This window comes from Triturus cristatus, chromosome 1_2, assembly GCF_964204655.1.
Source record: "Triturus cristatus chromosome 1_2, aTriCri1.1, whole genome shotgun sequence".
Taxonomy (NCBI): Eukaryota; Metazoa; Chordata; class Amphibia; order Caudata; family Salamandridae; genus Triturus; species Triturus cristatus.
In genome coordinates this window covers 1,091,881,567-1,091,899,483 of record NC_140580.1, presented here as the reverse complement: position 1 = coordinate 1,091,899,483, position 17,917 = coordinate 1,091,881,567, and the positions used below count along the sequence as shown (strand labels likewise).

The 17,917-nt window shown below is 46.9% G+C and overlaps 1 protein-coding gene across 1 annotated transcript in view; it reads right to left on the bottom strand.

Moving 5' to 3' along the window:
* The window catches only part of CNTRL (centriolin), a 1,084,252-nt gene that overhangs the window by 640,821 nt on the left and 425,514 nt on the right, over positions 1–17,917 (bottom strand). Inside the window, exon 17 of the mRNA XM_085613596.1 lies at positions 5,844–6,051. Within this exon, the coding sequence (XP_085469722.1) occupies positions 5,844–6,051 (208 nt within the window). The remainder of the gene's footprint in view (positions 1–5,843; positions 6,052–17,917) is intronic.

Here is a 17,917-nt window from a genome sequence, read left to right as displayed (position 1 = left end):
ACTCACTTTTTCTCCATAGGGTAACATTGACTGGTTTCACTTGGAAATCCTTCTAAGTGTCGAGTTTTGAAACTTTAAAATAGTCACTAAAAATCAGCCGATCAACGAAAACGAAATTACTCACCTGTTATCAGGAGAGATCCCAGTGCTGGATCTTGGTGCCCAGCACTGACCCTGAAAGGTAATTACAACCGTACTTACCGATAACTTGATTTTCCTCCACAGGATAACATTGCCTGTTTTTTGCCAGAAATTCTTCTAAGTGTCGATTTTTGAAACTTACAAATATTCCTTAAAAATCGCCTGTGTAACCAAAATGATTTCTTTCAACTGTTTACAGGAAATGCACAAGGGTTGAATCCAGGATCCAACCCCGAGTAAGAAAATCACACATAAAGTAACTGAACTGCATTTACTTAAAAAGTCCCATTGAGCTCAATGTTATAATTGTGTTTGAATTGTGTTGCCTATTGCAACAACTGTAACTATTGCATTCAAAAGTCTATTGCCTATTGAAAGTATTTAACTAAAGCATCTCATTCTGAGAAAGTATATTCTGATACCTACTTGTGGTTCTAAAATAAAACAACTATATATTTTATATACAAACCATTCAGTTCTTGAGTGTGTGAGACCATTTGCTGACTGAGTGTGTACAACAAATGCTTTACACTGTCCTCTGATACTGCCTTACTGCTCGACCAAACTACCACTTTAGAGAGTAAGGTTATATCTAACTTTAGCCTCTGCCAAACCTCTGAGGACTGTGGACTTTGTGCACACTGAACCTTACTTTGGTGCAGTGTATTCAGAGCCACTTTCTGATAAGCAGCACTCGTGTCATCGCTGCCTTTGGGCTCCACTTTCATTGGAGGGGACTTTAACGCGGTTTCCTCACCAGACCTGGACACGTTGGACCCTCCCGTCCCACAGTAGAACCGCACAAGCAAAACAATTAGCGAGCTGGTCCGAGTCTCTGGGGCTCTGCGATGCCTGGCGTATTTGGCACCCGCAGACCAAACAGTTCACCCACACCTCCGCAGCCCACCACACACACACGTGCATCAATGCAATCTTTGTCCCCGCGACGGACTGTGTCACGATCCAAGATGTACGTATTCTCCCTAGGGGCATAGCTGATCACTCTCCGGTCCTGCTTGTTGCAGGGCCCCTCCTCCCTCCATGCGTCAGACTTGGGAGACTGAATGCATGGTTCCTTCAGGATAAGGAGTTCCGGAAAGTAGTGGGACAGGAACTCAAGCAATACTTTCTGGCCAACGACGGGTCGGTGTCTTCTCCAGGTACCCTGTGGGAAGCATGCAAGGCCACAATCCGTGGTGTCGCTAAGGGCCAGCTTAAGCATCAGGAGCAACTGCAACAGATTTCCTCCTGTGAGGCGCAGGCCCTGCGCCACGAACAGACCTTGTCCATGGCTGCGGACCCGCCCGGGGAAGAGACTTCTTGCTCGCCTTCGCGCCGTGATTGCCCAACTATCCACGGAGGTGGCCAAACTTCTCTGGCGTTCATCCGTTGCCAGGGTATACGGATGGAGCGATAAGAACGGCTCCCTCCTTCACAGAGTGCTCACCTATACGAGGGCGAAGCACAATATTCCCGAAATAGTCGGTCCGGACGGCTCGGTGTATCGCTCCCCCTTGGAGATGGGCCACGCCTTTGCCTCCTACTACCGCCAACTATACACGGCCAGATCCCCGACACTCTCGCTCACGGGCTTTCTAGAGACTGGGGGCACTCACCTGCCGAGCCTGGATTCCATCATCCAGGCGGACCTTGACCGCCCGATCACTCGTGAGGAGATCGGTGAGGCAATCACCCTTACCGCCTCCGGTAAAACGCCGGGTGCAGACTGCCTCCCGCAAGAATATTACGCCCAGTATCGAGAGACCCTCATTCCATACCTTGCTGGGTTGTTCGAGGAGGCAGTTGACAAGGGCTCCTTCCCACCCAAGACAGACATGGCCACCATCGTGGTCCTTCCCAAATCACAGCCACCCTCCCCGCGATGTGCAGACTACCGCCCCATCTCCCTTATTAATACGGAATTAAAACTTTTTGCCAACATCCTTGCCCAGCAGCTCCAACCGCACCTGTCCGCACTGGTTCATCCGGACCAGTGTGGGTTTATGCCCTCCCGTGGCACCAGACATTGTCTCCAACGGCTGCACCTGGCTCTGGCCCATCATCACTTGCTCACCCCATATCTGGCGGTCCTCCTGGTGGACTTCGAGAAAGCCTTCGACTCGGTGGACTGGGGGTTTCTGGACGCCGTTCTTGCCACGATGGGCTTCAGTCCACATTTTCGGGGCCTGGCCCGTGTCCTATATTCCCATCCAAGAGTTTGTGTTCTTGTCAATGGGGTCTTGTCGGAGCCCTTTCCTGTCTGCCGAGCAACGCAACAGGGGTGCCCTCTCTCCCCTTTGCTCTTCGCCTTGGTGATGGAACCCTTGGCGGCTCTGATAAGGTCCGAGCGGCGAGTGCAGGTCTGGGATTGATCCAATGTAGAGGCTAACAAGATCGCTCTCTACGCAGACGATGTTCTTATCTACCTGGCAGATCCCACCCGGTCCGGGCCTCACTGCCTCTGGATTCTCCAGTCCTTCGAGCGAGCTTCCGGCCTCCGGCTGAACCCCGACAAGTCCGTCCTGGTCCCTCTCCACCTCTCCAGAGAATGCTACGACTGGCAGTCCAACATACCACTCAGGCACCAATCGTTTAAATATTTGGGGATATGAGTGACTCTGCTCCCCGACTTGGGCTGGGCCCTTAATGTCACTCCTTTGGTTAAGAAAGCCAAATCAGATCTCCAGAAATGGCAGACGCTACCAATGATGACCCTTCCCCGGTTCCTCTATGTTCCCCAAAAGACCCCACTCTGCTTCCTGAGGGCCTGGTTCCGGGAACTGAACAGTATGGCCTCTAAATTCCTGTGGGGGAAGGGGAGGGCTCGTCTGGCCCTGAATACCTGTAGGATACAATCATTTGATGGGGGTCTGGGGATGACTCACTTATATCTTTATTACCTGGCCACACGCTTACTCTCCATATATGATTGGTTTAACGGAGGGTGGTCCGACCCGGCCTACAGGCTTGAGCTGCACACACTGGAGCTTAGCGACATCCAAGCTACGCTATATGGGGACCCCATTCCATCCCGACTACCAGAAATGACGCGCTCTGTGCTGCTTGCCTGGCGGGCTGCACTGCGGCACTCTCAGTGGACACGCAGATTAACCCGGTGCACCCCCCTCTGGCACGGCACCTAGCTTAAGGAAGTGAGTGACCTGCAGGGCTTTTGGTCCTGGGATCTTATTGGGATCTCGCAGTTGGGTGATGTGTGGGCGAGCGGTATTATGCGCTCCTCCGCAGACCTCCAGACCCGATATTCCCTACACCAGTCCCAATTATAAAAATATTTACAACTGCGCCACGCCCTCCATGTACACCTCCCAGAAGGAACGCAGATTCCTGTACACAGCCCGCCTGAGGCCCAGATCAAGTTTGGGGACCTGGGGAAAGGGGAATCTAACGCATCTACCGCACACTGATTAATAACACTCCGACCACGTTAGACCGACTCCGTCAACAATGGGAGCAATAGGTGGGAGCTCTGAACGAAGAGGACTGGCGCAATGCCCTTATGGCCCCCAGGACTGTCACTGCCTCCGCCAGACTCTGCCTGGTCCAACTCTATTACTTGCATGTGGCCTACCTGACCCCGTCACACCTTCATCGGGCTGGATTACGCCCGACCCCCGCATGCACCAGGTGCACACAGGAACCCGCTGACTTCTTCCATATGGTATGGGCTTGTCCCAAGCTGTCGTGGTTCTGGGGTGACATTGAAGAGGAACTCACGGAGGTGCTGGGTTGGGAGGTTCCCCATGATCCTCGACACACACTTCTGGGTATTACTGATGGGCTGGACAGGTCCAGGAATGAAAAACTGTTTTTCACCACTGCATTGGCCGTGGCTAAAAGAAACATACCTGCCTCTTGGAAATGCTCGGACCCTCCGAGCATTGGGCGCTGGCAGAGCAGGGTTGACTGGTGCACCACGCAGGAGGAAACACTGTACGAGGCACGTGGGTGTCCCAAGAAGTATCGCAGGGTGTGGGAGAAGTGGTTGGGGGGAATGGTTTAGACTTACAGGGAATGTTTATGCATATTATTCTGTATCCTACCAGATCTGTATTTTGGAAAGTCTAACCTTTGAGCATACTTACGCTTTTTCAATGTATTGTGATAAGTGGCTGAAATCTTGTGTGAAAACAATAAAAATTTGTTTATCAAACTTTTTTTCCCTCTCTTCTCATCTCTTTTTTTAATGAAGATTTGTTTGAAATGTTTTTTTATATGGAGGCTGGCAGCTGTCCTACAACAGTATCTTAATAAAATGCAGTCAAAAGGAATCCTGCCACTATTTGATGAAAGAACAGGCTCCCTACTAACTGAGGACATCTGGGTATGCTTCAAAGGTAAAACAACAGCGATCCAGAGAACACCGGACTGCACTTGTCAGAAGCCCAAAGCAGTCCAAATGTGATATAAGGGCCCTCTCAATGCTGACATGCGATTTACAAACCAATGAAAAGGCCTCTAATCTAAGGGTTGAACATCATCAGTGTTAATACGCAAAGTACTCACTTAAGGCATTTTACCCAGTGCATTAATTTGACAGCAGCTAGCAAAGAATTGAGTATAAAGCGAGAGAAAGATCATACTGTTTGTTTAGATCATATGGAGGAAGGAAACAAAATACATTAAAAAATGTGTCACATGTGTACAAACTGTGAATATGCTTTCAGATCTGCACATCTATAAGTCAGTACCTTGTATTTTAACATTCAATTTACAACTTAGCAATTTACAAGAGTGCTCCTGTGATGCTGTATTACCCACCCACCTTGGGTAAGAGCCCACTAGATCTGCAGCCGCAGTCTCGACCAAAATGTTCAACAAATGCACCAAAGCACACCAAAACACTGCCACTTTTATCCTCATTCCATAATGTAGCGAAAAAACACAATCAATTATTGAAGTTCCATTTGCGACTTTCTAATAAGTGATCCACAGCAGTAGATGAATCAGGTCATTTGAATTTATTCCATTGTAGACAAAAAAACGGCAGCCAACGCACGTTTTGTCCTCCTCGACTTTCTCAAGGCTTCTCTCAAGATTATACCAAGCAGTCCAATCCAATGTAACACATACATAATTCCAAACACAAATGAATCCCTCTAAGGTAGTTGTACGTCTGCCAGCCAGAATTCTATGTGTTCACGACAAGGTGAAGGCTCATGGAGCCGTTGTAGACAATGTGACAGTTGTTACACCAATATTAGTCAGTTTCAATGGATTCCGTAGTTGCCATATCCGCGATGTTGTCAGTTTCAGGGGCAATACACCGTGATAAGTTAGCGCAAGCAATGCCAGGATCCCGAGCCTCAACCGTACTCCCGAATTACTTCGTGTCAACACGTATGTGTTACATTGGATTGGACTGCTTGGTATAATCTTGAGAGAAGCCTTGAGAAAGTCCAGGAGGACGAAACGCGCATCGGCTGCCGTTTTTTTGTCTACAATGGAATAAATTCAAATTACCTGAAACATCTACTGCTGTGGATCACTTAATGGAAAGTTGCAAATGGAATTTCAATAATTGGTTGTGTTTTCGCTACATTACTGATTGAGGATAAAAGTGACAGTGTTTTGGCGTGCTTTGGTGCATTTGTTGGACATACAAAAATTAGTCACAGATACTAGCTTGATTAGGTTTCCTTTCTCACTTTCTCTTTCCATCTTTCACAGAATCAGATTCTCACCTTTGCTTCCGCTGCTTTGTTGCAGGCTTTCTTGTAGTCTTCCGGTAAAGCTCTGAGTTTATCTTGGAGCACTGCCACTTCTTCCTGCAACATTCGTTGCCTCTCACATGCCTCCTCTTTCTCTCGCTGGCAACGGGCAAGGATATCATTGAAATGCTTTTGCAAGTCGGCAAGATTTTTTCCTAAAATGTCTGCCGAGTTGTAACATCTGGTATGAGTAAGGGAATGATAGTAAACCAATTAAGAAAAAAATAAACAGCAGGGGACAGAAAACACAAGGCCATGTATTTTAACACAACGCTGATTAAAAATACATTTACTTCAGCCACCTACATATGATCACCATCATCTCAACTAGCCTCATTTGTAAACATTCAAATACGTAAAGCACTGTAACTTGGAGGCCATAGTGAAGGTACTATTTGAAAGTAATTTCACAATACTGTAATATTTACAATGATTTACTTGTTGCCAGATTAAATTGTTGAATGTCCTGTGTATCCAGGTATGTGTGAATGTTACATTATGGCCTCGCAATACAGATATCTCTGGACTTAAACTTAAAGAGGAGTGCTGCCTTCACAGTTTAATCTTTCTTATACCTCCCTTTGTTTTGCAACTATTTCCCCTAGGTGTGACTTCAACTTGCCCAAACAGAACAGCTTTTGATTTAAAAAATGCTGTCCGCCATCATATCATTCATGATGAGTGAAGTGTGAATCCAAATGAGAATTACGTGCTAGTTTCGGTCAGTCTCCATGTGCAAGACACATCAGAGGCCTGACCTACCTCAACGGCTGTGCTGATAATCCTGTTTATTAATCTATTTTCATACATAAAATGACATTGTGTTTTCAGTTTGAAAGTAATGTGGTACAAGATATTACATCAAACACTAAATGATCCTTGGAGTGATCATAATGTATTTTGTTACAAGGAAACAACTGTGGAGATCAGGAACTAAATAATATGGAATCAAAGCTTCAAATTAGTGTGCTTGATAAAATACGATGTCTCTTGGAGCTCAACTTCACACCTGAATTAAGCATTCATGAGTATCCTCTCCTCAAGCGATATATTTTGAAAGCAAAGCTGAAAATACCACTCTACCAAATCTAAATACAGGGCAAAATCTTTTTTACCATCTGGTGGCAGCGTCATCTTGTCGGCTTGCTACAACATATCTTCAGGTCTCAAACTATTGACCCAGCCTCCTGAACAAGATATTGTTACAGCTAGAATATCAAACCTACATTAATACCGTTTCGCAGTCTAAGGCTGTTGGCTAGCAACCTCCTGTCTCTGACATTAACAGAGGGGTGATAATCAGCAGCCCTGTCACACTAGTCATAAGATACAGGAATTCTGCTGCAGCAGGAGACAGCTCATGACCTACCAATAATACTTACTAGCCATGAGTAAGCGAGTGTGTGCCAGTGAGAGAGCAAGATATTAAGTGAGACACTGCAAGAGGGAAAGAGCAAGAGAGTCTGTGTATGCCTGCAAGAGAGGGACAGTGAGAGTAAGTATGCCTGCAAGTGAGAGGCAGAAAGTGGGAGTACCAGAGACAAATTGGCAGACAACACCACAACACACTGAGAAATGTAGCATCTAACAACCAGGTGAGTAATATAGGGAGCTGACACTTCTCTTACTTAGGACTGCATGAAATACATAGTGTACATGAGGGACACTAGCCTCAAAAATACGAAAAGTGAGTAGAGAGAAGAAAATTGGAGGGAAAGTAAGAGAATGAATGAGGGCGAGAGAGGGAAACATAAAAAGGGAGACTTGTGATAAAACAAGTAAAAGACAGGGAGAAAGAGTGTAAAAGAAAGAGAAGAGACTCTGGGAAAGTTAGCAAGTAATGACACTAAATAGAGAGGATTGCAAAATATTGATGATAGGCGCACCTCTGATAGTAAATGACCACAGAAAGCACACATTTGTCTGCAGAGCAAATGCAGGAAATGGATGAAATATACAAAAAGATCAGAGATAAGGCAACAGAAGCATACTTTCTAGAGAATATACTCACCTTTTTTTTTTTTTTTGGATGCCTCACTGCCACTTAGATGGGACAATGACTCTACAGGATCATATAATTTCTCTTTTCAGCCCGCAAATACAGCAAAGTAATGTTGCAAATCTGATGGGGAATCCCACTGCCAAGCTTAAAGACAAACAGCCTGATTTAGATATAGGCAGACATCTAGTGGATATGCCATGGGGACAGAGTAAATACCTCTGTATCCGTGGTGGAGAGGCCCCCACCTAATCTATAAATGACCGCCAAGCAGACAGTCATTCATAAAGGCATTGGCAGGAACCGCTGTCAGGCCGGTTCCTGTCAATGTATTTTACTGTTTGCTATGGGGCTGCGTTAGAAGGATGCAGCCCTGTAGCAAACAATATTTTTTTTCTTTTCAAAAAGTAAAACCCAAAACTGGAATTTCTTTTTGAAAATAAAAAAGTAATGCTCCAGTTGCCATGGGAGGCTTCTCCTATGGTGTGGTGAGCATTATAATAGTTTTACTGTTCCTCACCACCAGGCTTTACCTGGCAGTAAGAAACAGTAAAAATGACTACATGCCTGCCCATCTAAGTTGGGTGGGGGGACTTGTAGCCATTTCCCTGGTGGCATTTTCCCCTCAGTGCCGTCTGGAATCAGATAAGTCTCTGCCATGGCCAAACTTAAGGTCCACACGGAATAAAATTTGGCGGGCGGACCACTCTATTGGCCTGGAGGGAACCGAGTACCCTCTTTGCCAATTAATAGATATCAAGCCCAAAGAGCACAATGTCTATGACATCTTCTGTGGCACAGCTTAAAAGGCAGTGGAACTAGAAGTCTGTTTGGCAGTTTTGTGCTCTACAAACTTTCAAGGACTTAAAGAATTTATTGCAAACAGGCACAATCGCCTTACAAAATAACAATAACATATAAACGGTTGTCTACACAGAGTATTGAAGCAAACTGGCAACATTTTACAACCACCTAGTGAGCTGTTGAAATAACTTCATACATTGAGTATAGAGCTTGACACTACAGGAAGGATGTGGTTGATTGGGTTACTTCAGACAGTAACACATTCTACAGAAGCCCATTGTATGTTCCTTCAGCACTATTGCTCTTTCTTTGCTGCTCCGCAGCCAGTTAGGTGCTTCATTTTATATTATTTAATTACTGCTTGGTAAAGTTCTATTGCTGACTGTGTAGCGGGAAGAATTGTGGACAGTGTTTTTGGCCGTTCCAGGGGCACTATCAGCAGCGGAGCCCTTTCCAAGACTTTCTGCGTGGCCTGGGAGCATTTCGGCTCGGTCACCTCGGCTGGGGGAGTGCTTCAGACGCCACCTGCATAGGGAGCGGGACTGCGAGGTCCAGAAGTGCTTGCGCCGTCCACCGCGCGCACCTGGTTCCTCTTCCCGCCCCCTTCTCCCTCGGACCTCCCTGGAACTTCCTGGAAGTGTATTAAACTCCGCACGGCCCCCGCTGGCGCGGGTGCCGCTCGTGTAGCGGGAAGAATTGTGGACAGTGTTTTTGGCCGTTCCAGGGGCACTATCAGCAGCGGAGCCCTTTCCAAGACTTTCTGCGTGGCCTGGGAGCATTTCGGCTCGGTCACCTCGGCTGGGGGAGTGCTTCAGACGCCACCTGCATAGGGAGCGGGACTGCGAGGTCCAGAAGTGCTTGCGCCGTCCACCGCGCGCACCTGGTCCCTCTTCCCGCCCCCTTCTCTCCTCCTCTACTTTAACCCCGCCTTGAACGCGTACGCGGGTCGCGGGCGGACGAGGAAGCGGGCGAAGACCGGGCAAAGAGCGGGCCATTTTAGGCCGTTAGAGGCCGGCAGAGACCGGACCGGGCCCCCCCTCTAACGTTGTCCCTGTCTCAAGGCTCTTCTCCATACTCCATCAGCCTGCGGCTTTGACTGTTCCTCTCGCCATGGCTACTAGAGTATCCAGGAGTAAGGCTGCCCAACAGTGCTCTAGCACACTGGAAAAATTCTTTCCGAAGACCAGTGCTGCGGCTAGCAAAGGTCGCACAGTATCAGACACTCTCCTTGAGGTAAACTTAGAAAACGCGTCAGTTTCAGTGGACTCCTCGGACTCTTCTTCCATCGATGTTAGTACTCCAATACCCCTTGACGTCACCCATCTATCTCTCATGGATAGCATTGACCAGACAATCGAGTCAGTCCTCCAACAACTTAGGACCCCGTCTAATCTACTGAGGGATAGCGAGCCTCTGCGTCCCTCGGGGGTGGTGGAGACCACTCCGTATATGAACTGTGCGGAAATGTCTAAGGCGCAGGATGAAGGGCAAGTTGCAGTGCCAACAGATCCCGTAGGCAGTAGAGTGGACCATCCTCCGAAAAGGAAAAGGTCAAGGAAGCTTAGAGGGGCAAAAAGGGCCAAAGTGGATAAAACCAACCCAACATTAGATGTTAGCTCAGACATTTCGGCTTCTCCCGTGGTTACTTCCCCGGGAATTGGGTCTGATCAACCAGACTCGCCATTAGCCACAGTGGTACCTGGGTGTTCTGGGCCGTTCATATTTGGTGGAAATCCTCCTAATGCGGCAGAGGAACTATTTGGCTCTTTTAGGGACATCCTTAGGAGCCTGTTGGAGCCCCTGTCTGTAAAATTGGACTCCATAGCTGCTAGACTCAGGGCTATAGAAAACGCACATAACAGGAATAGTCCTAGCAGGGGGTTGGGTCCAAGTGCACAGACGGCTCCCCGGGAATCTGTAGGGAATAGACCATCTACTGCTGGAACACGCATACAGGCCCCGGCTGGAGCACAACACAGTGTTACAGGTAGTCATGCTCCCCCACTGCCCTCTTCACAAATGTCTAGGCCCCCTGTCCCTGCACCTAGAAGATCTAAGCAACCAACACTACCCCTTCCAACGAGTGGGGGGCGAGTTAACAATGAACATACTGGTCGCCCCACTAGCCCCAACACTAGGCGCAGGGCGGTTAATCTGCCCCCTGAGGCTGTGCCCCACACAGCGATTATGGTGGGAGTTCCTGAGCTCACTGGCGACACCAGAGAGCCACAGGACTCACTCCGTAATAAGGTAATTAGCTGGCTTAATATTAACAGGCCCCTCCCTTCTAACATCAAAGGTGATGTGTTGATGGTCAGAAGGATCCCATGGATCGGAATCACCCCCAAAAACAGGGTAGGGGACTGTATCATAATTAGTTTTAAAAGCCCACTGGTTGCCCCTTACATTTGTAACTGGCTGGTAAGGCCGGATAAGTCCAACATAGAATTAGTGTCCCTCTCACACTTCTACCCAAATGTTTCCAACTTAGTAGTGGGGAGGGAACAGAGTTGGACCAGAGTGGGCTTCGCCGTAGATGGTTCACGGTACAGACCCAAGCACAACACACTGCCCGCCCATGGCAATTTTGTCCATCAGAATAGATTCTCCTGCCTGGACCAAGTAGATTGACCAATAAGGGGGGACACTCCACAACACCCAGTAAATTCTGCCTATGGGTCTAGACTCAGGGGGGAAGGTACATCTGTTCCCGTAAATGAAAAAAGGTCCCTGGCCCCTGCAAATGAGGGGGGGACCGCCCTGGGAAGCATCCAAGTTTTAGATGAGGATCCACCAAACACACCAACTGTTCTTACAACGCAATTGGTGGAGCTTGTTGAATTACCCACCCAGTCGCCCATTACTACTGGTTTGGGTGACCTGGGTAATTTTGCACATGACATCCCGTCTGCACCAAGTGAAGCAGGTCCGCAATTTCAAGGTCCAGGCCTGACTATCCTTTCCTGGAATGTAGCTGGCATCTCAAGTAAGGTGGATACCCCGGAGTGGGAAACTTTGGTCAGTAAAAGTGACATCCTCCTCTTCCAGGAGACATGGGCTAGGGCACCACAGCTTAGGAGGGGATATGACATTTTTGAAATCCCGGCAAAGTCGAATGGGAGGGGGAGACCCTCGGGAGGTTTAGCAATCTGGCGAGCCACATTGGGTGTCAGGTGGAAAGAATGGATACACTTTCACAGGACATTCAGTGTGTGCTCCTCAGATGGCCTGGTAAAAGTACATGGGCTATTGTTAACGTCTACTCTCGACCAGTCGCTGTGGGCAAGGAATCCCCAACCCTAGTTGATCTTTTATCTTTTCTAGGGCAACTGCCAGGTGACTTGAAAATAGTGATGGGAGGAGATTTCAACTGCCACTTTGAACCCCTGGAAGGTCTAATGGAGGGTGCCTTTACTGCCGAGGATGACCACTGGGGAGTCCCACCTTCCTCCTCACCTCACCCCAAAGCTTGGTCTCCGTTGGCGGTACAACTTACCTCTCTCACTCTGAACTTTGCACTGAGGGCGTGTAACGGACGCACCCCCTCTGACACTCCTTCGGTGTGTACTTTCAACAAAAAGGGCCATGAGTCAAGGTTGGACTACATTTTTATAGATATTTCCCTGTGGCCCAAAGTTCAAGATTTTAGAGTGATCCCGAGGACAGACAGTGACCACAATTCCCTTTTGTTGGAGATCCAGCACCCAGCCCCTGCTATAGGGCTGCTAACTACCGATTCTGGAGTCGACCAGGGAGACATACTACTCACTACAAGCAGGCGCCGGGTGAAATGGGGGAAGCTAGTTGATAAAGAAGAAGCTATAAATAACCTCTATGGCATAGCACTCCCCAGGTTCCAGGAGGTGGATGCTCTCATCAATCAACCAAGATCCTCTGACTACAATGAGAGACTATTTGGCATTCACCAGGCCTTAGTGAGGGACCTTGCAGATGTCTTCAATCCAGCCCTGCCCACTAGAAGGAAAAAGACTCGCGCTCCGACTTGGTACACCTCCACCTGCAGGAAAACTAAGTCTGAGCTTCTTTCCGCAATTAAAGAGGGTAGCGATAAGGTGAAGATTGCAGCCCTTAGGAGGGGGTACAAGTTAGCACTGGCCAACGCAAGGGCAGAGTGGGATTGGAACCACTGGCATGAACTGACTGAAGCCCTCAAATCCAAAGACTCTAGAAAATTTTGGGCTCTGGTAAACAATGGAACAGGGGATCTGCTATCCGCAGTAGAACCCAATATTGCCCCCTCTATTTGGGAGGCCCACTTTGGGACACTATATCAAGAAACCACTCTCTGGCCGGAAGGGATGGTGGTGGAGTCCCCCTGCCTTCCAGATGTGGCCTTGGAATTTTCCTTGGGGGAGGTGGAGCTAGCACTGGAGCGCCTAGCGCTGGGGAAGGCACCGGGGTTGGATAAGCTACCCGGTGATCTGTTCAGATACCACCCTGACATCTGGGCCCCGTACTTTGTTGTTCTTTTTAATGCTATTTTGGGAGGTATGGCGGTCCCTTCCTCTTGGCTAGGGGCTGAAATAGTTCCGATTTACAAGAAAGGGTCCCCTTTGAGTCCGGCAAACTACAGGCCTATTAGCCTGATAGATGTTCCCCAAAAGCTTTTTGCGCGCCTTATTTTGAACCATCTATTAGACTGGGTGGAGGAAAATGACATCATGAGTCCCCTGCAGGCTGGCTTCAGGAAAAACACGTCGACCATGGACCAGATCTTCCGCCTCGTTCTCCTCTACTGGAAGACGGTGAGGATCGAGGGGGGGAGATTGTACATGGTCTTCGTGGATCTGAGGTCAGCCTTTGACCTAGTCCCGCGCAGGAAACTTTGGGAGGTGCTGGAAAAGTTAGGAATTCCCCCCCAGCTACTTAACATCTTAGCCAGGCTGCATGAGAACAACTATGCTCAAGTCAGGTGTGGGAAAGATGGCAAACTTTCATCCAGGTTTCCTGTCCGTCGAGGTGTGAGGCAGGGTTGTGTCTTGGCACCGACCCTGTTTTGCTTATTCATTAATAACGTCATCTCACACCTGGAAAACGTCAAGGACAACGACGCCCCCTGTTTGGCAGGTAGGAAGGTACCGGCAATCATGTTTGCCGACGACACCCTCCTCCTTTCAAAATCCCCCATGGGGATCCAGAGGATCCTGGATGGATTTGGTCTTTTCTGTCATCAGCATGGGTTGGAGGTGAACACAGAAAAGACCAAGTTCATGATCTTCAATCCACCAACCAAAACTAGGCCCAATCCCACCCTGGGGACCGCCAGCCTTGAGAGGGTGTCCACCTTCATATATCTGGGGGTAACACTGCAGGAAAATTTAGCATGGGACCGACAGATAGTACGATCTAAGGCCAAATTATCCCAACTGTCGGGTGCAATCCTGAAAGTGGCTAATACTTCTTCCTTCAAGCCCATAAGCCCGGCCCTTGAAACTTACAAGACCCAGGCCAAGGCTGCGGCCATGTATGGCAGTGAGCTATGGGGATACAAAGCGGTGAAGGGCTTATCAACAGTGGAAAATAGTTTTTTAAGGCGCCTTCTAGCCCTTTCAAGTGCCACGCCACTTCAGCCTCTGAGAATGGACATGGGTCTCCCCCCTATTGCAGAGGAGCTTGTGTCAAAGCCAGTGAAGTTCTGGCACAGGCTCTGGTCTACGGACGAACTTCATCATTATAGGGAGGATCTCACCCATGTCATGAGTTTAAACTGCAGCGGCAAAATCCCCTGGCTCACCTTTGTGGAAAATGAACTGTCTGCCATCAATCTCCGTGTCCTGTGGGAGGACCCCGCGCGAGGCTGCCAAACTATCTCGCGCAAAGCCCTGGCACAAATCTACAAAGCCAGGTCCCTTGCTCACTTGATGGACGCTCAAAATAGCGGCACCCTAACTTTGCGATTTTTAGAATCCAAAAATTCTTATGTTTTTGAACCTTTTATGGATTTTATCTTTCCCATCCTGGCGAGGAAACTGTATGTTCAATGGAGGCTTAGCACACTACCTATTAATTCATACACCTCCAAGTGGACAAATGGGGGCGATAAAACATGTCCCTGCTGTAACAACCATGTGGAAGATGACCCCCACATCTTGTTTGTGTGCCCTGCATACCAAAGGCCCAGAAAATACTGGATAGCACCGCTCTGTAAGAACCTGGGGTTCAGAGAGTATGCACAGGCATACAGGATTTTGAAAACTAGCACCCTGGGCCACATTGTGTTCGCTGTTTCCAAATTTCTTATGGCCATATGGTTGATCAGAAAGAAAAAATCCTCTGAAGCCCCTTGTACTTTCTAATGCAATTTTAAATCACTCCTCGCTGGGAGAGCGGACTCTACTTAAATGTGTTTTAAAATAATGTTTTAATGTTTGTAATGTTTCCATTGCATCTTTTATGGTCTATATGGCCGAAATAAAGAATTTTTGGATTGGATTGGATTGGACTATTGCATCAACAAAAGTTTAACAGATGTTTGAAAGCTGAAGAAACTGAATATCAAAAACCTTATAGTACAGACTGCCCTGTTTAATCAGTGAGATAAGGGCAAGGTTAAGGGACACAATATGCCAATCATAAAGTGTTAATAAGTAAGGTGAAAATGACCTCAACTGTAATACCATTACCAGTTACTACGTTTACTGTATTACAAACTCGCCTGATAAACTGGTAAAAGATGTGGTAACAAAGTTATTTATCTATGTACTTCTACAGCACACATACATTTGAGAGCATCTTAGACCTAAGTAAGTTCAACACGCATCTATGGGCAGCAAAATGATGCCAATGAAAAAAGTGTGTGGTGCCGATACAATGTTCAGTTTACTGACCTGATATCATCAAAAGGTAAACAATACTCCAAAAACGTTTATCTCATTTGAAATTGTTGCCAATTGCTTATGTGTATTAACACTGACCTCTTGAGGAGGTATGCCCAAAGTTTGCAACATTCCATCTCCAACCGAAACAATGAACGGAAAGGGAATGTGCACAAAAGCATGCCTATGGATAACTAGGTTCACCATTGAAAACAAATGAGAAAGCTAACTTGACTAGCAAATTCTCCAAATACAGTATAACATGCACTCAGTGTAGATGAGCAAATTATTTTAACATCACTTTTGTCTATATGCATGAACTGTCGTTCACCGCATTAAGGCTTCTGATATAAGCTGCCTGGAGGTGATTCTATGCATCACCTTTAATACCACTTATGACTGATAGTCCTTGCTAAGTCATAGATTTGTGAACTCTTTTTTAGTTCTCCATCTTCTAGAGCACCATTCCTACTCCAGTCCAGTTCTGCTGCAGCAACTTGATTGCTTCCTGGGGACATGAAGCCTTTAGTTAGGTACTCTCACGCTTACCTTCCATAGATTGGGTGCACAGAGGAATCATTGGCATGCCAATCCACAAAACATCCAGTTCTGTTTTGTGGGTCTTGCAACAGGGAGATAGTTCTCAGAGAAGTGAAATACCTTCCCAGAGTTCATTTAGGCAATCCTGAATGAACTCTGGGAACACTGCACCTTTCTCCAAGTGAAGGCAGACCATAAAAAGCAACCACATATATGATAGGTTATTCCCTGCTACTCTCAGGGCTTATGTGGGATCATACATCCAATTCTTTGGACCCTAGGGAGTTCACCCCTTTGCAAAAACACTGACCACAGAGAATCATTCACTCATTTTGGCTGGTCCCCAGCTTCATCTCTTGACACGGTGGACTAACACTTCCCAGGAGTACTGGGTCTTCAACTGCTCTAGCTGCGTCCTGTAACAATGTGCAAGACAACAGACCATCAGGAAACAGAGCTCCTACGTCACGCGAATTTCTAGATTTTGAGTTTTCGTTAAATGTTTAATTTTATTTGGTTTAGTCTTTTGCTGCTGGTCTTTCTATGATCCCATATACATTGTGTGTAGTTTTGAAGGGTGGAAGTGAGTGGTGTGTAGGTGTTTCAAACAGTGTAGGTTTTGCTACTACCTGGTCAACAGCACCCCTCTTGGTTTCCATAGTGGTTGGTCAGAGGAACACTCGAGTGCCTTTGTGTAAGTCAATGATTTACAAAAGGCAGCTGAAGCACAGAATCCTCACACTACCACTATTAGTGCCGCAATCACTTTAGAGCTTAGGTGCTAAGTCTCTTGGATATAGCGGTCTACAACCCCTGTTTTTGCGAATCAAAACCTCTAGTATTATCATTGAGGTGAGAGAAGCACTCTAATAAACAGTATTTGTAGAAATCCACATCAAAGTCCAATTGATAATTTATCCTTTGGCCACTGGGGTAAAATCAAAACAAGATATCTACCGCACAATTGCTCTGGTTTCAGAAGAATGTTTATTATTTCAATAATTCAACAGATAGAATTCATCCAGCCAACAAGTTTCGTTTCAGATTTCAGGGCATCATGGCAACTCGTCTGTGTCTTTTTTCGTGCTGACAATAGTTCTTCCAGTTACTTCGCATTCTGCAATACATATCTGTTGGAAATACTCCACTCCCACACCGGAGGAGGTTGGTGGTAACGGGGTCTTTCCAGGACATACAGTGGTAGCTTGGCTCGAGTGGTCAGGAATCAGGCACCGTGCTAAGCATACGACATACCCATACAATAACCATGCGTGCATCCGTTCCAAAAACGACTCTACACCGTAAAAATTATGAAAATATCTCTGTTTATCTTCTTTTTCTCTTAGTTGCTGATTAGATAAATAAATAACACAATCACAATATACAAGGTTTTTTTAAATAGCGCAGGTCAAATAAATACTGTCTTAATGATTCAATAAATAGGGGTGATCATAAATAAGGAAGGCATAAATATAAGTGCAATACATACAGGCAATTAAATATTCTGAGGCAATAAATACTGCAAACCAATAAATATTGTGCATCAATAAATACTGTGGAACAATAAATACAGTGAAGCAATAAATAGGTTAAATACAATAAATACAGTGCCCTCAATAAATAATTAAAAGCTGACAGTGACACTCATAGAATCAGATCACATTTAAATTTCTATGGGCTGATTTGACCCAGGCACAGCTTGTGGGGATGTGGAAGGCTTGAGGGTGTCTACTCCCTGGCTTGGACAAGGCTGAGGCCTAAACTGAGGTAGATCAAGGGGGGAATACCAGAGACCTGGCTCTCTCACTCTACACAACCCCTCTAAATTAGTCTCAGCTCGCCCCTGGCACAGTCCAGCTGGTTCCAGC